This window comes from Triplophysa rosa, linkage group LG3 (assembly GCF_024868665.1).
Source record: "Triplophysa rosa linkage group LG3, Trosa_1v2, whole genome shotgun sequence".
In the NCBI taxonomy this organism is placed as follows: domain Eukaryota; kingdom Metazoa; phylum Chordata; class Actinopteri; order Cypriniformes; family Nemacheilidae; genus Triplophysa; species Triplophysa rosa.
The window spans coordinates 12,087,556-12,109,547 of record NC_079892.1 but is presented as its reverse complement, the minus strand read 5'-3'; the positions used below and the strand labels follow the sequence as shown (position 1 = coordinate 12,109,547).

General features: G+C 36.4%; 1 protein-coding gene across 3 annotated transcripts; it reads right to left on the bottom strand.

Annotated features, from left to right (window-relative positions):
• Positions 1–66: 66 nt before the first annotated feature.
• Positions 67–21,961, bottom strand: LOC130551896 (FYVE, RhoGEF and PH domain-containing protein 6-like). Of its 3 annotated transcripts, none has more exons than XM_057329909.1 (21): positions 21,799–21,961; positions 19,329–21,129; positions 18,408–18,504; positions 15,487–15,548; positions 15,145–15,175; positions 13,903–14,054; positions 13,467–13,623; positions 13,193–13,280; positions 12,596–12,646; positions 12,432–12,490; positions 12,274–12,345; positions 12,004–12,072; positions 8,514–8,597; positions 7,103–7,179; positions 6,758–6,845; positions 5,824–5,973; positions 4,491–4,599; positions 4,039–4,136; positions 1,788–1,916; positions 631–773; positions 67–492 (listed from the first exon to the last, which is right to left on the bottom strand). In XM_057329909.1, the coding sequence occupies exons 1-21, from the start codon at positions 21,809–21,811 to the stop codon at positions 456–458; spliced, it is 3,567 nt and encodes a 1,188-aa protein (XP_057185892.1). In that variant the 5' UTR covers positions 21,812–21,961; the 3' UTR covers positions 67–455. The 3 variants fall into 3 exon arrangements, with proteins under 3 accessions (XP_057185892.1, XP_057185894.1, XP_057185893.1); XM_057329911.1 differs by having other exon boundaries at positions 13,903–13,958; XM_057329910.1 differs by having other exon boundaries at positions 70–492; positions 5,824–5,970.
• Positions 21,962–21,992: the final 31 nt, after the last annotated feature.

Below are 21,992 nucleotides of genomic sequence, written 5' to 3'. Positions count from 1 at the left end.
TCAGAGAAACACATATAAGGCGTCATAATGCTCCAAAAAAGTGTTTTTATCCACACATATGCATGTTTTTTTTATAAATAAGAATTGTTTGTTTGAATATACTTCAATTAAATTAAAATGTTATATATTTGTCAATATAGCTGTAAAATACTAAGCTGACAATTGTTTTATGAAAATACATTTATTTAGTGTAATGAAGAATCGACACCGAATGCATTATTTGATTTTTAAATACTAAATCTGTGGCTATAAAGAAATCAGCAATATGTTTAAGAGTAGTAAAATATTAAATAACTATAAAAACACTTGTAAAATTATTTTAACCCCAACAATCATTGCAAAAGCAACAACAAATTCAGTGTGACATATGAAAGCATGACAGTCATGAGATAACTTTAATAAGGGGCTTGGGGGCTTCGGTCTGATGCTTGTGGACACGTCACTTTTCAGGAAATTTACAGCACAGTGGCTTCCTGGAAAGCTTCAATCCACCTATGAGGACAAAAAGCATATGAAATTATGTTTATTGCACATGAATGTTTGATAATGATGAATAGGTATTTTTGGGTTAACCAACAGTTTGAGTATTTATCATCTCTCTACAATATATTTTAATATGCAGAAATGTACTTTTGAAAGGTCTGTCTGTCATTCGCCCTGAACATGTAGCAAAGAGTTTGTTTGTGGTAAACTTGAAATTGCAGTGAAGACTCTGAATTCTCTGGCTTGAGAGAGAATCCCAGAAGCGGCTGACTTTCCAAAGCAGCTACATCCTGGAGAAAAATGAGGGGAAAAGCCAGGGTAAATTGCTACACTGTAAAAAAATCAGTAACAACTATATATCAAGGAATTGGGTGTATTAAGTCTTACAGTTGATTTACCTGTATTTAAAAAAATGCACTGCATTGTAACATTAACGGAAATGTCCATAAAATAAACGGATAAAGTACTGACAGAAAATTACCAGTACATTTTCCGGTAATTTTCCGGTATGTGTAGATTTGCAATTTGTTCAAAACAAAAAAATCTCAAACATACAAATATTATACAAGACAAACGTCATAACGCCTCATAAAATTATTCAGTGAACATTCACAAAACATTCTGAATTTGGTATGTGACAGACATATAATTCAAGAGTTGTATCATAAAAACTCAATTTAAAAACAAAAGATTATTATACTTTGAAACTCAAAGCTCCCTGCTTAATAAAATACTACTGAAACCCTATAGAAAACAACTCATTCTGAAATCATGAAAAACATTTACACGTGACTGGTGGCATTTACATGTCAATCACCTTCAGTGTTCAGAAACTCGGCCCGCCCAGTCACACTAAGGTAATGTGGAAAAAATGGGATACCTGACAAACCGAATGTTTCTTAATACCACAACTACTCCAGCCATAAGTGCCAAAGTGTTTCAGTCTGACCTGAAGCTAAACTTAACATTTAAATTGATCTCATGTATTCCTAATGCAAATCTGTGCACGGGTGAACGTTATTCTAACGTTTTAACCCCTCCCATACAAAATCCTGTCAAACACAGACCATTTTTATCTAATTCCTTACAGATATCTTTTAGGAATAAACCAGATTATTAAGTAAAGTGGGTTGAGAACACTTTGAAGGTGACTTTGAACAGTGTGAAGCGTCAAGCAATTTCAATTTGGTTTATGCATTGAAAAATATACAGTATTAGGATCTGTTTTGGGCCCTAAAAGTGAATCTCTCTGGTAAACAAAAATGTTAAGACTTCTTTAAATTGCTGCATTTATAAACTATTACCTCACTGGCAGCATATGTGTACAAAACCTTGTTCAAGATGACAAACCAGAATCTTCTCCATTGTTTCTTATTGCCTTTCGTCTTCTCTAGGTAGCCGCTCATCGAGGATGCGCCTGTGTTAGCCGAAACCTAAAAAAAAACAATAAGCAGACTACAGTGACTGACACAGAATGAGTAATGCACTCAGATCAAGCCTCAGATGGCCCCGCCCACTCTGTTTTAAATGTCTGATTCATACCGTGTACAAAACTGTCAGGCACTAATAAAAAGCTCCAATCTTATTGCCTGGATGTTGTATTAAAGGAATAGTTCTCAGAAATATGAAAATTCTGTCACCCTCACGCCATCCCAAATATATATGTCTTCGTTTTTTTCTGCTGCAAAATGATGTGTTTGTGAGAGAAAATGATTTATATTTAAAGTGCCTGTGAACCGGAAGTTGCGATTGAAATGAAATTTTGAAAGAGAAAAGTAGTGGGCGTGGCTTTCGTCTTCCTCTGCGATTTGATTGGATGTATAAAAACAGACGTTGCATTTTGAAATGGAACTGTCAGCAGACTGACAGTTAAAGGGGAGGAGTTAACGGATGCTCCACCCAAGCCGTCTAACATACGTCATCTAAGGCTGCATTTACATGCGACCTGTATCTGGATGTTCAAACCAAAGAAACGATGTAAGTGGTCACTTTTGATCATAGTAACTTAGGCCTACTTATGTGATGATTTTATGTGTCTGTGACATGAATAAACAAATGATGACACCGTTAAGAGTCTGTGTGTGTGTGTGCGCGAGTGAAACGCGCCGCAGTTTGAATATATGATGGTGGTACGGCTTAAGTGGTCAAGTACAAAAGCTTGTGTAATTTGACAAACATCCTCTGCTTATACTTTCACATATAAGATTATTCATTGTTTTAATATCTCCAGCTTGGTAGTCCAAACAATTGTTGCTTGTATCCAGGGCTGGACTGGGAAGAAAAATCGGCCCTGGCATCGGCCCCATGTCTTTTGCATTCATGTTGCGCGCATTCGCATTTATAATACATCTGTCTAAGCGGCCAACGCCTCCGTTACGGCCCCATATGTTAGCGGCAAACGCGTCCGTTACGGCCCCATACGTTAGGGGGAAAACGCTCGGTACGCCAGATGGTCAGTCCGCCCCTGCCTGTATCTGACCGCGGTGTACTTCCCACTGCCGCCTCGATTTCAACATGGCTGCAGCGGAGATTTTCCAGTGTATCAAATCTGTAACATGCCCATCCTCCCGTTATAGGTGTTCTGTGAAATCTCCCCGCACTGGGGCTGTTTTAAAATTGGAGGCTTTTTCAAATAATGGATGGGAAACTATAGAGATCGGATCAGATATCCAGATGTGGAAGCCACTTGATGTTGACAAGTGTAAACGCGCTGTGTCCTGATTGTCTGAAGATCCGATCAGCTTGTTTGGATCACAGAGATCGCATGTTAATGACAAATCTAAACGCAGCCTTAGTTGGATTTTCAGATTTTAACTGAAAATTATGAGGGCACAGGATTTAAAAAAAGAGAATGATCCACATTGATAAACTATATACAATAAATGCTGCAATATTTCATGGAAAAAAAGGCGTTGTAATTTTTAATTTCACTCAGACTTTAACTTATAATGATCGCTACGTCTCAGTACTTTTAATTATGGATGTTTGTGCATTTTGGTGCTTCGCGATGTTGACTCCTGTATAGTAAGATAACGTGACGGCATTTTAATATAAAATGATTTGTTGGTGTTCAACTGAAGAAACAAAGTCATACATATCAGACGGCATGAGGTGAGTAAATTCTGAGAGAATTTTTATATTTCAGTGAACTACTCCTTGAAACCACAGAGCATAGAGTTAAAGCAAAGTAGATACGGTATTCATAAGCAGAATCGTATATTCTGCTTATTTTTTGTTTGTGAACTAATCAATACTTTTGGACAGACATAACCCTGATCCTAACATCTACCCCAAACTCATTGTCCTGACTGTCCACTTTGTTTTTCTTTAAGTGATGAAACTAGATATGTAATAGTTGCTATAGTAACCATGTGTACGTGTCAAGAGACCATCAACAGACTTTCTCATATCACAACTGCAAGTAGAAAGAAAGGACAGAAAACTCAAACAATCTTTAGATTTCAAACCCCATATGAATTTGAGTCAGATATGCAAAAAACATTTGACTTAAAGCCAAGATGTTCTTCCCGTGAATAAAAGTTGTTGTATTGTCACCTCTTTGAGTGCTGATGGTATTTTCTTGGCTCTTTTATGTGAAGCAACAGAAGATTTGCCGGTAGGTGACAGAGGTGTATTACTGTTTCCATGTTCACCTATTATTATTAAAGAAACACATGTTTGTTCAGTATCTTTGTGAGGACTTGCCTTAGACGTATATTGCTTTTATACTGACCTTTTTGTTCCCTACCCAACCACTCCCCAAACCTAACTCACAGAAAGCTTAGTGCATATTTAAATTTTTAATAAGCATCATTTAGTATATCACAATCCCTCATGGGGACCGCTGGCTTCTTCCCACAATATGATTTCAGACAGCGAAAGAAGAACACACATATATCTGTTATTGATCTGTCTGTCTGCTTTAATCCTATAGGTTTGTGTTACTTTGTACTAAATAGGCACAAATGAGAGTATATACAGTATGTGTGTGTGAGTGAGTTATGAACCTGAACAGCTCTCCTGCAGGACATCAAAACACTGACCACACACTCGTGCCAGCTGATTCTTCAGATATTTTAGTGGATATTTGTTATTTGAGCAAGCCTGACACACAACCTGGACGGCAAGAGAAAATCATGGATACGTGTACAAAGCACACCCAAACCATGTGGTAAACAATTATTATGCAAAATAATTATGATTAACACCTGGTATTAAATATATATTTCATGACAAAATAGAAATCTGCCTTATTTACTGACCAATTTGTTACAAAGATAGTTAATAGAGACTAGGAGGCTGTTAAGCACCAAAAGTCTGTATTCATTCAAAGTCTTGCCATTCTCTGTGCATTCAACCAATGCACAAGACACTCTTGAATGCTTTACAGCTGTTTTTAGCACCGTGCATTTGTGATCACATTAACAAGGATGGAGTAATACAAGGTGTAATTCTTTCCCTGCCAGTGTTTAAAGAGTACATAACTAGGGATTTTTAAGGTCCTACTTTGGTTTATGGAGTGTCCAACAAACAAAGTTTATGTACATAGAAGGTTTAAAAACACTATTATTTTGTAATAATAGGCCGTTATTCTTACCTAACTTCTTGACTGACTCTCAAATGATTCGATCTATCTAATCCCCTCCTTTCCGCTAGCCTAATCTGATGTGATTGGTCAGATGGTCTAGTCTGCTGTGATTGGTCCACCGCGAATGAGGCTCACAGCTACAGTGTTGGGGGGAGAAGAGTGAAGTTTTCGCGGGCAGTCCTAGCAAAATGAATAACCAATTGGCTTGGAAAAAAGGGAGTCGACTCTGAATCACGCAAACGAGCCGCGGATTTACGTCACTACATACTATGTAGTGATGTAAATCTACGGCGGTTTGCGAATCGGACTAGGGACGACTCGTTTGCGTGATTCAGAGTCGACTCCCTTTTTTCCAAGCCAATTTGTTATTCATTCACCTTCGGATTTACAACTTGGCAGACTGCTTACTTTCAAACACGGCAACATTACACACTGCATGAAATGTCATTTTCATGATCTCATGTTATGTACTCTTTAAAAAGAATTGCCAGTCAGCGCTGTCATTTTCGAACATTTTTTTTACAAAACTTTAATAACCTCAGAATATTTTGTTCTGTGAATAAATGAACAAACAATTTTATTCCATCTTCATTTGCCATTTTTAGAATGATGATCAAAACATGCTGTAGATGCTGCTCTCTTTCAGTAGATACATAGCAGCGCCCCCTACTGTATAACTGAAAAAATGGATTGCCGAAAATTTCTGTCAATTTAGTAAGCGTAAATGACTAAATGCCACAAGATGTTCTCACCTTTCCACAGGCTCTGCAGTGGTGACGTCTCCAGGTGAGCGTGAACTCACAGGTGCAGATCATACACATAGTGGCCCTCTGGTCTGGGATCCATATTGGGGCTTTGGTTCCCAGCTGAGCGCCATTATCGGTTACATCTTGAGTTACCTGCTAAAAATGTGTCATTAAAAAAGCGTTCACCCAAAAAGAAAAAGAATCTTGAATATTTTATTCACCCTCATGCCATCCCAGATGTATCAGACTTTTGTAAACGGAACACAACGTTTTTTATTATAATAAAAGAATAAAGAATGAATAAAATAATACAATATTGTGTGCACAAATTATATTAAAACAACTACATGCAAGTGCTGAATTTAAATATTTTATTATATTAAATATTTTCTCATATTGAAATATCATATGACAACTAGTCATTTTGGGACCTATATACGTCAATAACATGACAAATTTATATCATAAAAAAACGTGTTCAGCTGAATACATTTGGGATAGCACGATGGCGAGTAATTTTTTGGTTTTGATAAAAGTTGTCACACCTTAAAACATTATCATTTGTTAAGGACAACCTTTAAGATCATCTGTGGCATGCTGTTTATAATCACAGACAAACTTGTTTGAAATGTTCTTTTTTACGGGAATGAATGTAATATTTTACCAACAAAATAAAGTTTGCTTCCTAAATAAAATGCTTTGCGGAGTAAACGGATACATTACAAACTCATACGTTTAAAAGTATGATCGTATGATGTCTATAGGCACATAAAGCAATTCTATCAGATTAATGCTAAATGCTTGCAATGTTTAAGAATGATCATTAACATATTGTTTTACATACTGAAAATTATTCTCTACATAAACAGCAAGTTCCTGAAACGTAATTTCTCCTTTATGATTTAAACTATATTAATGGTCTTTGAATCAGTTGTTTTACCGTCTCAGGGTTTCTAATTGAAGTCTTGTTGTAATCTTCAATAGCTGTTGAAATCGCCAGCAGCCACTCATCTCGACATGTGGCAGAACTTTGAGGAAAAAGAGTTTGGGTATTATATTTTTGTTACGAGATGTTTAGATTCAGTTCCAAGGCACTTGAAAATGAACAGTAATATAAAATACATCATTGTTGACTAATATGTGAGTTTATCAGGAGTTTGGATGCAGCCATGATACAAGTCTTTTATATCTTAGCAGCGTCGGCTTTATACTTTACATCTTCTGCTAAATAAATTAAAATATTTGGAAAATGCTTAATAATGTTAAATAATGAATGAATTCTTACCTGGCAGACAGAATGAAAGATCGTTCGGTACTCTCAATGTTCAGCTCGTGATAGCCCTCCTGATAACGTTTACTGACCTGAAGAAAACACAGATAATGTAAAAAATATTACACCAAATATTTCACCAAACAGTACATGTGATTCTGATGATAACAAATATAAGAAAAATCAAATATATTTTTATGAAAATAATTAATCTTCAAAAAACTATTCAGCTGGTTAAAGACCCCATAAAAATCAAAACTATGAAAAAATGACTCATCTTGCACTTAGGGGCGGGCCCTCTTCCCTTTTTCATGATCTTCAAAACAATCCTGCCTATAGACGGTTTCATCTTAACAACATATACAAACGTTACTGCGCATAAGCACTTTTGTGACCCCCCAACTGAACTTCCGGTACACACTCAGAAACAATAGAGAGCCTGTAGATTATTTATGATGAATTTAGACTGCGATACCAAGCTCAACCGCTAGATGTCAATGTACCATACGGTTTGTTTAAATGCGACCGAACTACATGACCCATTCAAAAAATCGTTTATTTAATACAATTATTATACAGTAAAATAACAATACAAATTAATACAAACATAAATTAAAAAACATTTTTAGACACTAGCCAAACACAGACCGGAAGTTAACTGGGGGTCAGGCGTGCACACACGTCCGCGCTCTATAAACTTTTCTATTTGCCCAAACAATATATATTGCATTAAAGAATCAGTTGTCAAGTTGAACTTATTTATACTTTATCCTGAAATTCTAGACTATTATATAATATAATATACTATAAAACATTGACTTTTAAGTACTTCGAACTCAAACAGGCCTACAAAAATTTGCTTAATATGAAATTTTGCCAATTGTTTTATTTACACTTTAACAGATTTTGATAGCATCAGAAAATATAATATAACTGAAACAGAGCTACTAGATTTGACGATGACAGTCAAATGAAGTAGAAATAAGCGTGGAATTAAAATATAATGTCAAATATCAGTAAATTTCATTTTGAATGCTGAAATAACTTTACTATGCCATCACAAATAAAACATTTGATCCAGGCATGTTACAATTCCTAAACATGAACATTTTTTATGACGACAGTCATACACGAATCTAAAGTGTGTATTAGTCTCCTATATACTGCGCCGTTCTCTGCTTCAGTTTTACTTTTGGTCTGCGTGAAGCGCAGTCCTTTTGTTTTGTACTTCAGAAGAGATCACAATCGCTATGATTCGCTTTAAAAGTAGATTGTGGATGTACTCAAGAATAATCACGATAAAAAATCGTTAGATCTTTCTAAACTTGAAACCAACTGACAAATAGCAATTCATCGCTGTGATGAAATTAAAGCCTGTTGGTTGTTAAAAAAGCAATTTCAGTCTTTAAGCAATATAACCTTTTACCTTCATCCCTGCCAATGAGAGCACGTTGTTCACTCTGAAATTTCCTGATGGTAATGGCGTGCTATACAGAAGACTGTCATTAAACTGTTGATAAATAAAAATGTAGCATTTTAGAGGAATGTACTTATGATTTTAAAGTTTTAATGAAACAAAGCTTTATAAAAATCATAGAGGAGATTGCAGCTCTCAAAGATGAAGGAGTTTACATGAAAACGTAATAATGTAGGACAAAGTATTAAATATGAGGGGCCGTATAAGCCAAAATTCATTCTAGCTCTCTCACACACTCACATTCTCTTTTCGCACACATACATTTTTCCTCTCACACACTTACATTCTCCTTTCGCGCACACATACATTTTTCCTCTCACGCGCACATACATATCTATTCTCACATTCACACATTTTAACGCTCACATTTATACATTTTTCCTCTCACACACTCACATTTTCCTTTCATGCACATACATATCTATTCTCACATTCACACATTTTTCCTCTCACACACTCACATTTTCCTTTCGCGCACATACTAATACTCTCACACTCACACATTTTAACGCTCACATTCATACATTTTTCCTCTTGTGCTCACATATTTTAACGCGCACATTCTAACGTTTTTCTCTTATATTCATATATTTTTACTCACACATTTATACATTTTGCTCTTATGTAAACGTATTCAAAGTATACATTTAGTTTTAAAAATTATAAATGTATGTAAGAAGAAAATATATGTATGTCTGAAAAAAATATATGTATGTAAGAGAAGAATGTATGTATGTGTGAGAGAGTATAGTGAAAACGGAAGGTGTATGATGGAAACGGAAGGCAGGTCACGCAGACGGCGCTTCTGTGTATCAAAGACGCCGTAAAATGCGAGCGCGTTCTATAATATTAAAATCAGCCCCGCCTTTTCTACACAGTCCAGCCCCTCCAATTAACAGAAAGTATCTGAATAACGTTTCCTGTTTTTGACTTTATTGCGAATCATGTTTAGACTTTATTTATGTGATATTTTTCCATTGAGCATGTTTTTCCTCCTTTTCGTTTATCATAGGTACACAAACGGCATCTTTTTGAGAGTGTGTACGTTCATGATTCTGTGTACGTTCACGTTTTTGTAAGCTGTCAGCCTTGGTAGCGCAGTGGACCGCGTGCGCGGCAGCATCACAGTCTTGCTTTTAACTACAGGAGTTCGACTCCGCGGTCTGACCATATTCTTCTTTCCTTTTGAATTGTATTATTGGGTCATGTTTTTAAATGTCGGAACACTACCTTGCTGCTGACAACTGATTAAATGACAAGAAACGCTTATTAACAAGCCAACCGGTGTAAGGCCTTAATGCATGTAACAGCTGCGGGCTAAGTCTGCTAACTGTACAGTGGCTGTTGTGAGTATGTTTTTATTGATTAAAAATTATTTCCCATACGAACGTGTTTGTTTTTCTATTTACATATAGACTGTACATGCTGGATGCATTCAGTATAAAACGCTATAAGCGTTTGACGATCAAAAATCTAAAAATTATGGAGACTGTTCACATACAGAAACAATAAGGGAAATGCTGACAAAAAAAAAACTGTTGTTACGTTGTTATTATTATATAGATTTTTTTTAGATGACAAAAACGGCATTTTAAAGGAAAATATAGGCCTGTTTTTATAACTTATTTATTGGTAAATACAGAACAACAAGCAGCAAAGGTGCAATTAGAACGAAACGTTTTCCCCTTCATGATAAAAGACTAGCCTATAGCATATACGTACAGCCATCTTAATTGTCAAACGAAAATAAAAGCCAATTGATTAGGCTGTTTAATGCACATTTACGGATTCTCAATTACATCGAAACTCGAAATGAAATAAAAACATTGTTCACACACAGTCGGCTAACTGTGCAGAGCGTATACGGTATATGCAACACAAAAGCACTGGATATTTAGGTTATAATACGCTCCATCCACCTCGAGCTGAGTTTCTTTATAGAAAAAACACATGCTTTGTCGAGTAAAATAAATCATATCGAAATGAAAGTTTCTTTCTCAGTCTGTTGAGGCCGGCTGAGGAGAAACGCTCTCCTCCGAGGCGCGCTGCTTTAATAGCCTACACCAAATACTGCCTTCTTTTTATAGAGGTTGCTAAGCGACCACGTTTGTTAAAAACGTTTTGTATTTTGGGATGGTAATTTTGACGAGGCGGGCGAGGCCGTATTCACTTATCTCAGTTTTAGTTTGGGACTTATGCATAACAGCATTATGTAAGTGATTTTGTTTAAGCGTAAGTGAGTTCGAACCTCCCCTTTGCCTCTTTTTCCCATCACACATCAGATCGTAAAGGCATTTATTTAGCCCGCAGCTGTTACATGCATTAACGCCTTACACCGGTTGGCTTGTTAATAAGCGTTTCTTGTCATTTAATCAGTTGTCAGCAAGAGGGTAGTGTTCCGACATTTAAAAACATGACCCAATAATACAATTCAAAAGGAACGAAGAATATGGTCGGACCGCGGAGTCGAACTCCTGTTGTTAAAAGCAAGACTGTGATGCTGCTGCGCACGCGGTCCACTGTGCTACCGAGGCTGACATCTTACAAACGTGAACGTACACAGAATCATGAACGTACACACTCTCAAAAAGATGCCGTTTGTGTACCTATGATAAACGAAAAGGAGGAAAAACGTGCTCAATGGAAAAATATCACATAAATAAAGTCTAAACATGATTCGCAATAAAGTCAAAAACAGGAAACGTTATTCAGATTGAAATTCTACAACACAGGTCTTTCTGTTCATTGGAGGGGCTGGACTGTGTAGAAAAGGCGGGGCTGATTTTAATATTATAGAACACGCCACATTTTTACGGCGTCTTTGATACACGGAAGCGCCGTCTGCGTGACCTGCCTTCCGTTTCCATCATACACCTTCCGTTTTCACTATACTCTCTCACACATACATACATTCTTCTCTTACATACACATATTTTTTTCAGACATACATATATTTTCTTCTAACATACATTTATAATTTTTAAAACTAAATGTATACTTTGAATACGTTTACATAAGAGCAAAATGTATAAATGTGTGCGTAAAAATATATGAATATAAGAGAAAACCGTTAGAATGTGCGCGTTAAAATATGTGAGCACAAGAGAAAAAATGTATGAATGTGAGCGTTAAAATGTGTGAGAATAGATATGTATGTTCGCGAAAGGAGAATGTGAGTGTGTGAGAGGAGAATGTGAGTGTGTGAAAGGAAAAATGTATGCGTGCGAAAGGAGAATGTGAGTGTGTGAGAGGAAAAATGTATGTGTGCAAAAGGAGAATGTGAGTGTGTGAGAGGAAAAATGTATGTGTGCGAAAGGAGAATGTGAGTGTGTGAGAGAGCTAGAATGAATTTTGGCTTGTACGGCCCCTCATAATTAAACATGTCGGTTTACGTTGTTTTAAATGAAAACTTATGAGAAGTGGATTGATTATCACTTACTAAAAAGAACATTCGAGGCTGCATCACTTTCCTAGAGGACTTCATCAGGATTCCTTCTTTGAACAAAATCTAAACACAAATACATCAGGATTACTTCAGGGTACTTACTGTGGGAAATCACTGAACTTGCATATAAACCTAAACATGCTTGTAGAATGTCTGATTTGTGAGTTTCCGTTGACATTATGACACATCCGTGAATTGTAAAATGAAGTGAATCTTGAATCTTTAAGATTACGTGACATTTCGTGTGAATTATTATGAACGTACTCTTCCAGGCTGGATAATCACATGTTGTCCAATGAGACGACACTGAACCTCATAGAGCTTCTGGAAGTTATCCTGTTCAAAAATAACATTTCGCATTTCAATCCATAGAAGACATTAATAGTGCAGAATGAACAATTTAGTTGTTGATTCCTTATTACCTTTTGTCTTACGATTTCATTTGCATGATTAGCCACCTCTTTTACTATCACCAAAGCAGCTGTTAAGATGAAAAGATATTTTTTATATAAACAATTTAGATTAAGTATCTGTTGTATATATTTACACAAATATAATACAGTTCATGTGGAATTATTCCTTTTACCTTCAGCATCTTTGTAGTCTGGAGAACTTTCATCAATATTGTTTAGATAAGCTGGAGAGAAAACAAGTATTTGAAAAGACAACAATTTGCATGTTTGATAAACATTTTAACATAACCACAAAAACAGTAAACCAAAATAATCCTTAGTTTAAACGATAATCGATGCACCGACATTATTTCATACATTTTTCACATAGTTGTACCATAAAGCTTACACTGTCTGTAACTCAACATGCGGACCACAAATCAGATTTCGTCTCTCGTTTCGTATGTCTGTTTATATGGTACCTGTGCTAATGTGCAAATGCATAAATGCAAACACATCTCTAGGCACTTGCTTTTGTGGACATAAATGATTTTAAAAATTAAAAAATTTGGACCATTGGGGAGATTTGTGTTATTATGTCAATTTTCTTTTGGAAAAGTTGAATCCTGCTGACAATAAAATGACTAAGACCCAATCTGACAGATTTCAATTAAAGGAGGGACACAGAACATCCCATCACCAATTTAGTTGAAATGCCCTGGCATCCATCCACAGCACTACCCACACTCTTTAGAAATATAAAAATGTAATTCAAGTGTAAAAACGCTCACCGGTCAAAAGAAGCTGATACTGTGGTATTCTCTGAATGGGTTTTAGCATGTAATGCTTCACTGCCAGATTCGCACAGCGCGGGTCGCTCTGTATCAGAAAGTCAAAAAGATGCCCGAGGGGAATTTTTGTCAGCACTTAAAGAATGCAAAAAGAAAACTAGCAGAGAAACTATTCATATCTGTACAATGGTGATCATCCACACAAAGTAGAGAAACTAGGCTACTATTAGAAACAAAACCGAAAAAACAGGTCGGAGTGGTTTTATAAGGCTACCTCGAATTCCCGGACGACTTTGGCAAACGCTGCATTCTTCCGGCAGTGCTCTTCCAGAATTGCCACATTCTTGTCGAACTCGCGGATATAAGTAGAGTACATTTTGAGATAAGGTCCTTTTTTCACAAAGATGTCCGCTACGGCACGATGCTCGTCCCTGTTTGGACAAGAAAACATAATCGTGATTTCTAAAAAAATTAAAGGTGATTGGTCAGATTTCATCCCTATGTTTCTAGAAGAAAGTTTCTAAACTAAAAATGACATTTCAATATTGTTATGTGTGGCCTAATTGTCTACATACATTTGGGGCCATTGTACGTGTTAAGCACGATTTTGTTCATCAAATCAAGACTGACCTACAAATTCAAAGTTCTGCGAGACTGACTTTCCATTGTTACATGTGAATATGAAGGTATGGAGGTTGTAGTTGCTTTACCAGTGAGCGACTCGTTCTTCCAGCTCTTTCAACAAGTCACGATTAAGCTCGTAAAGCTGCGGCAAAGAACACAAGATTTGCTTCACAACTCGCTCGTCAATCACGACTTTACCCGCCTGACAGGATGCTTTCATGACTGCTTCACGAAAGTCCTGCGAAGTACAGGTTAAGAAAACTATGAGCAAGCAACACAAAACCATGAAGCCATAATTGTTGCAGATATTACAAGATCTTAAAGAGGAAATTCTGTCATCATTTATTCACCCTGCTTGACTTTTTACATTCCGATGAATTCCAATGTCACATTTTTAATATAATAAAAAAGCGAATGCAAGCTATGCCTGTCAAGCTCCAAAATTATGACAAACCACCATAAACGTGGTCTGCAAGTCTTCTAAAGCTATACAGTAGTGCTGTGCAAGAAACAGACTGAAAATCTTCCCTAAAACGTGTGAGACATGTAGTTGATTTCAACATCGCTGACGCACAATAACGCAAATTTCAGTCTTGTCCTTACACAAAGCTGTATTACATATTTTAAAGAGGTTTTATTCTGATTTCTTGTCACTTTGAAACTTTGTCATCTTGAACCTGGTCTAAAAAGTTTGTCAGACTCTGTTCAGCTATATGAACTCTTAAACTAGACTACTACATTATACTCTTTCCTCGTAGCTTGTGATATCTTACTACATTGCTACTAAACTTTATTTATAGCTGCAATTCTTAACTTTTGCTTCAACATCGCCATCTGCGTTTGAAACATAACATTGCAGATTGCTTTACGTACTTATCATTACAATTGGCGTCAAACTGACATTTCTCGTGAAATTGTATTCAACTGCTATAAGCTTAGAGTTATGAATTGGGGTAACATAGTTATAACCACAGATTTTTCATACTTAACTGGAAAATTATAAAAAGTTACGGATTGTAGCTTTAAAGAAAATGTAGCTAAACAAATCGCTTTGTCACCTGCGGTGATTCCATTTTTACACTTGAAGAGAAGCGTCAGAAAGAATGAAGAGCGTCAGAAAGAAATTATGAATGGCAGTAAATTATTTTTGTGCTGCATGTGAAGCAAGTGAAGCATAAGGAGCAGATTTAGAAAGAGCCCGTGTGACTGTGATTTACTCATATTTCAGTAAACAGGCACTTAAGCCGGGCTTTATGTAGGACATTATGTAACATCTACTTAAAGTGACTGAAGGTAAATCAGTTAAACAAAATATGCGGAACACTTACAATATGCAGCAGCTTCAGGACATTCACAAATCTGCAAACAAATATACAGACCAAACACAGAGAATACATATTACAGAAATAGTCAAAACCAACAAATTCTGTCATTATTTACTGCTGTTGTAATTCATCAATCAAACCAAACCCATATGCTGCTACCTTTACAACCCCAAATATGGCATCATTGACATAATAATTTATTTTATAATGCACAAGTCATACAGACTAATTTTATAAAATTTGATCAAAGATTCTTCAAAACTCTCCTTTTGTGTTTTACAGAAAGAAGAAAGCATACATGTTTGGAATGACTGATGAGAATATTTTGTGTGAACTGTTACTTACATTTTCTCTGAAGACAATATTTCATTGACAATGTGCGCAGCCTTGGTCTTCTCAGACTCAATCTAAAGAGATTTAAACATTAACATATATTTCTTTGTTTTTAACAAAACATTGAAGGTGTAACAATTTTGAAAAAGATTTCATAGGATACACAGTCATGGTTAAAAGTGGTGTCCAAGTGGTAAGCCTTTGTATTTTATTCAAATCTATTCAAATCAAAAGTTGTTTTAATAACTTTGTATTCATGCTGCATTATTGCAGGGGTGAGTGGGGATGGTTGCAACACTTTCGGTTTTTAGTGGAAAGCAAAAATTGTAATATGTTAAACCCACTTCTGTCGACTACCCCACATTGCTGTAACATGCATATGTATGATAGTATACGCACAATTTAAAAAAATCACAAAAAATCTAAAAAAAAAAAAAAAAAAAAAAAATCTAATTTATACTTGAACAAACAAAGTAAAATGTTTTAACTGACTCCATAACAGGGGACAGTTGCAACATTCATTAAAATGTAATTAAAAACATTCTATAACGTAATTTTGATTTTTTTCTAATGTGAACAGACAGAGGGCACTTTATGAACGATCTAAGCGCATGTTCTAAAGCGCAAGGCTCAAGTGCACTTAAGGCGTGTTTCAATCCACTTTTGCTAGTTTAAGGACTGGAAAAATGGTCAGCGCGGCAGGCGCATGGTCTAAAACGAGTCATGGGTGTGTTTTGGGCAAAACGTGCAGTAAACCTATCAGAGTCTCATCTCCCATTCCCTTTAAGAGCCAGTTGCGTTCGCGCCATGGCAGATTCTCTACTTACATGGCGGAATTTGCAAGAGAAAAGACTGGGCGCATCTGCTCTTTATGTTAAAAAGCATAAAGAGCTTAATATAATTGCTTTTAACATTTGACCACTAGGTGGTGCGGTCACCAAATTTGTGTGAGGGGAACAATAAATGCCAGTGATGATGCATACCAAGTTTCATATCAACACACAAAAGTGTGAGGCTGTAGGCTATATGAGAACCATTTGATCAATCAAAAAGCTTTTATTAACTTTTATTTAGGGGTGTCTCTAGAAGCTATATACAAAATTCAGTGCAAACCAGACAGCTTTTGTAGGAGGATGGTTGAATATGACAACTTTGATATCAATGAATTCGGCTTGAGCCAACAAATATACTAATGTGAATCGAATAACTTTATGTCAATTTCCTCATATGTTACAAGCATTTAACATTTAAATACATTTCGTTATATCTCTTGACCACTAGGGCGCGCTGGCCTTTAACTTTACAGGTCCTCTCAGAACATGGCCTCGATGAACCATACCAAGTTTCACAGCGATTTGCCATTGCGTTTCTAAAATACTGCATTTTACGACGCCCACAATGGCAGACCGAGGAAATACTTTGGACTAGTCAAATTATCACATTTTGAAAACCAAGTTAAAGAACACATGGACCAATCGAAAATCCTTTGATAGCTTTTTGTCAGCACTGTCTCTAGATGCTATATACCAAATTTCGTACAATTCGGTCAAAAGCTCTAGGTTCGATAAAGTATGTTTTTTGAACAATTCAAAATGGCGGGAAAATTTTCATGACGGAAAATTACATCATAGGGTGGACGTAATAGGATTCAGAGGGGAAAAAATTAGTTTCTACGCTTTAGGGTATAAAAGTTATGAGTGAAAATGTGTGTGAAACTTTGGACTGGTGGTGGCGCTAGAGGGTTTGAGTTAGAGACTCCAAATTTGTTTTGGATAATGTTGAGACTGTTCTCTATTTGTGTGCAAAATTTCATAACTTCCCTGCGTACAGTTCTATGGGCTGCCATAGACTTCCATGGTGGAAGAATAATAATAAGAAAACTAACAAATACAAAAGGGGCTTGACCCCTAATAATAATTATATTGTTTACTATGTTTTAATGTAGGGACTCTTTTAAAATTTTAAAGGAGGAATACCTGGCTATTGATAGAGTTCTTTAAAGGGGTAGTTCACTTCAAAATTTGCCCCCACTGACTTTCCATATAGTAGAAATAAAAATGACAATGGAAAGTGAATGGGGCAAATTTTGAAGCGAATCTCCTTTAATCCATAAAATTACAATTGTATTATGCTAATATGACAGGTTTTTACATAAATGTTGCGATAGGGGACAGTTGCAACAACATGCCTTTTGGAAGATAAGCTACACCTTTTAGCTATGCCTTTTATAAGCTACGAAAACACTGATTTTAATTATATGAATGTATAATGCTTCACACAAACTGTTTAGACAGTACGAGAAAAATTCTGATCATTAAAAATACTTTTTACCATGAAATTTGCTTGTGCCAGAAGGAATGGTCACACATGGATAATGTTTTCCAGAAGGAGAGAGGGGCTAACTGAGCATGTGCAATATGAGCATCATCCCTCTAGCTCATTCTTGACTCCTGAGTGGAGGAATAAGCCTTGTTGCAACTGTACCCACTCTCCCCTATTCAGAGTGTAAACTAAAGCTGAGCTTGTGAAAATTTTAAGGAGGCTTGGCAAAAGAAATACACATGTACAAAGCATACTATGTCAAGGTCCAGTAGAATGGTTACAAAAAGTAAAGACAATACTAATAAAATGTATATTTTTAGTCAATATATGCTATATTTATTGTGCGCTTATTTGTTTCTACACATTTCTTTGTATATTTTAATATTTTAAAGAGTTTTGCATGGATAACAATATTTTTGTATGCAGAACCCGTAAGCGAGTTAGCATTTTAGCTAAGGTTAAGCATCATCTCGCATAAAAATCTCACAAATAATGCAACATTGGCACTCATCTCTAAAAACGTGGATATCAGAAGCAAATATTGTCCAAATATTTCCTCTGGCCATCCCTTTTTGCCCACTACTGAACAATATTAAATATAAACACAATACCCGTCTCTCTGTATTGTTGGTGTTCTCTTCATCTTCCTCCGAGCTGCTTTCATCTTCATCTGAATGTGTGTCGCCCTGTATTTCTTCAAGCATATTTCTGAAATGACACATAGGCATCTCATGCAAAATGAAAGGGTGTCGTGAGCGTTTGACACCATATTCCAAACTCAATAACTCCAATGATCCAGACGTTCAGAATGCTTTCAATTCTTTGTCAAACGGGTGTGTCGTGAAGTAAAATATATTTTTGACTTAGCCTCTGATCCAGTGTTTTCTCTGCGCTTCTAATAATAAACCTGGACGTTTATAACAAGTGCGGTTACACCAACAAAGTGAATAAAACAACAGCCATACAACATATTTCAGTAAAATCAGTACAGTCTCAGCTTAAAACACTATTTGCTTATTTAAGTTACTTTTTATTTGCTTATTTAAGTTATATTTACTAATCATTTCATCGCATTTGAGAACAAAATATAACGTTTAGGTATTGTTTAGAGGTCCCATAACGTTTGTCAAGTAGAAAGTGTCCAAAATGTTTCGTTTTCAAAATAAGGGATTTTTCACTTAAAAATGAAAATGATTTTATTTTTATTCACCCTCATGTCATTCTAAACCTGTATGACTTTCTTCTGCAGAACACAAGAAATACATTTCGAAGAATGTCGGTAACCAAACAACATTGACCCCCATTGACTTCCATTGTATGAACACAAAACCACTGAGACATTTCTCAAAATATCTTCTTTTGTGTTCCACTGAAGAGCATATACAAGTTTTGAATGACATGAGGGGGAATAAATAATGACCTATCACCAAAATTATACTTGTAAAACGCTCAAATCCAAATCTATTACCAAATTTTAAGTCTACCTTAAACACTTGTTTACTTTCTTGACTTAAACTATAAAGTTGAAGTACCTTTGATGAATCTCCTGGTGCTCTTTAGCGTTTGTGGGGTTTTCGGTGTACACGTCTATATATTCATAAAGCCCGTTGTCCTCATAAATGAACGGCTGGTTTTGAAAATTATTGGCAACCTCTACGTTTGAAGTGCAGAGAGGAGGCAGGTTTTCATATTCTACGATATCTTCATATACATGATCATAAACATGTTCAGCATCAATCTCAAGGTCGTCTCCGTCAACACTTTGCTCAATTCCAATGTTTTTCAAATTTCCTACTCCTTTCATATTCAGTCGGTCAATGTGTTGTGATGTCAGTCCTTCAGTGCAGGGCTGATTTTGAGTTTCTTCCAAACAACACTCAGTGTCCACCGACTGTTCGTTCTTAACTCCAGTATCAAGGTGCCCATTTTGGACTAACCTGGGCACTTTTTTAACACTAATGTCAAGGTCCATGATCCGTAGCAAGGAGGGTTTCTTCAGACCGTCAGGTCTACGCATGTCAACCGAGGATAAAGACTTGGATTTGGGTTTGAGATTCAAGACGGCCTTCCTGTTCGGTTGACTCTGTTTGGCCAACTCGCTGTTTTCTTCAGAAGCAAGTTGGGGTTTTTCCTCTGGATCTGTTATGTCAACGCAATCTTCATTTTTGATTTCACACAAAGGAGATCTAAACATCTTAGTCTTTTTAAGAAGTACATCTACTGAAACTTCCGTAGTTCCACCTTGTCTAGAGTTTTCAGGTCTGGGTTTTAGGACTACCCTCCTCCATACGGGATATTGATCGTATGTTGAGTTCGCAGAAGCATCGACACATGAATCCAGATTTTGTGATTTTATTTCAGTCTCCCGTGCATCTACGCTTTGGCACGTGTCCTGGTTTTTATTTTGATGTATCCGAGGGATCTTCTTTCGTGGGGTGGGTACAGGGGCCACCTGGATGTCGTTTTGGGTACCGTTGATGGCCCTAGAATGTCCTGTAAACAGATCTGAATTGTTAACATCGACAGGTAGGACAGTAAGCTCAGTTCTGGTAAGTCCCGTTGACTCCTGAAGGACAACGTTGGGGTTTTCGTTCTTAACTTTACGCTGCATAGCTACAGGCGAGTTTTTCCTTGGAGGCTTGGAGACGGCATGGATTTTGTCTGGAAATTGACTGTGGTGTACAACATTACTTGAGATTTGCTGACATTCGTTGTGTTCTGGCATACTATCAACAGATGAAATAATACTAGAAATAATGTTTTTCTGATGTATCAAGGGCGTTTGCGCCTCAGAGCCACTTTTTTCATGGAGAATAATGCTCTGATTGGTCTTTAAAGGATTTGCGTTCTGAATCTGGTTTATTTCCTGAGGTTTATTGGATGAGACCTTTCCAGAGATGCACTTGGACAAACTTTCATTCATTCCTTGCTTATATGTATCAGACGATCTTTCGCGTTGAAGAACTTTTTGGTTTCCGTCCTTTGGCGCTACGCAATCCGCACAATTCTCATGATTGCAAACATAAATAGGAATGACGTAATCCCACTCCAGCTTGTTGTTCTCCGCGTGCGCTCCATTCCTGAAATTCAGAAGTCCAACGTTCCGGTCGGGGTTTTGTTGAAAGTGAGCTTGGGGCTCAAGCTTGGATTCGGAGTTAATAGCAAGAGGGGGAATTTTGAAGAGGCGCGGCTTGGGTGCCACAGCAGGTTTCACTTTATTCTCGACAGCCGGTGAGGAACGCTGATAAACGAACAATCTTGAAGCAAGATCTGTTTGCACCGCTGCTGGCTTCACACTCGGCTTTGGGGCCAGAGGTGGTTTCTGATCGCTTGCTAGGAGACAAAAAGCACATCGAGAGATAAGAAGAAAAATAGGAAGCTGACCATAGGAACATTTATATTCAAATAATGTAAAAATTACAACATTGTGTCAACTTCCCTTTACTGTGGGAAGTATATAGATATTATTAAAGATTTAACCATGATAAATGCTTTTCATAAAAGTACTTTTCATTTGTAGTTGTTGTATTTTATCTTTGCTGAAAGTAATGTTGTTGCTGTTTGGGATGAATATGAACCCCAGAAAAACACATTTTTAAATAAATACAAAAAACAAGCGAAAAAAAAGTTTTCTCTTCATTAAAGACTTCAAAGAGCACTAGTCTGCCATTTTCAGTTTCAATATTTAAATGTAAATAAAAATTGCACTGAAAGTCCCCAAATTGAACAAAACACATCACTAAACCAAAACTAATCCAATATGTCTGTTATGATTAAAAGACTTATTTGCATATCACACAGGCATCACACTGAGCTTCAAAAGACAATGACAACAGATAACAAAATAAGGTAGATTTTTGTGATATCATTAACACAAATTGCCACGATTTCATTAAAATCACAATTGAAATAAACACCAGTTTATATTAGTTACAGATACTGAAAGGTTGTAGGTTGTGCTAGATTATTGTGTCTTCTTTAAAAAACATAAAAATGACTCACCTGTCCTCTTCATCGTCTCTGATGTTCACTTATTCATAAGGCATACGTGACCAACACCTGTTTCCCATTTGTGCTTGTATTTTCCAGCACATATTTTCTTACGTTTAAAGCCATTTTCCAGCTGATATTACCAGTGCGGTTTAATAAAGAAAGGTTGTGATAAAACTTTTTTACAGACAAGGAGAGGGCGGGTT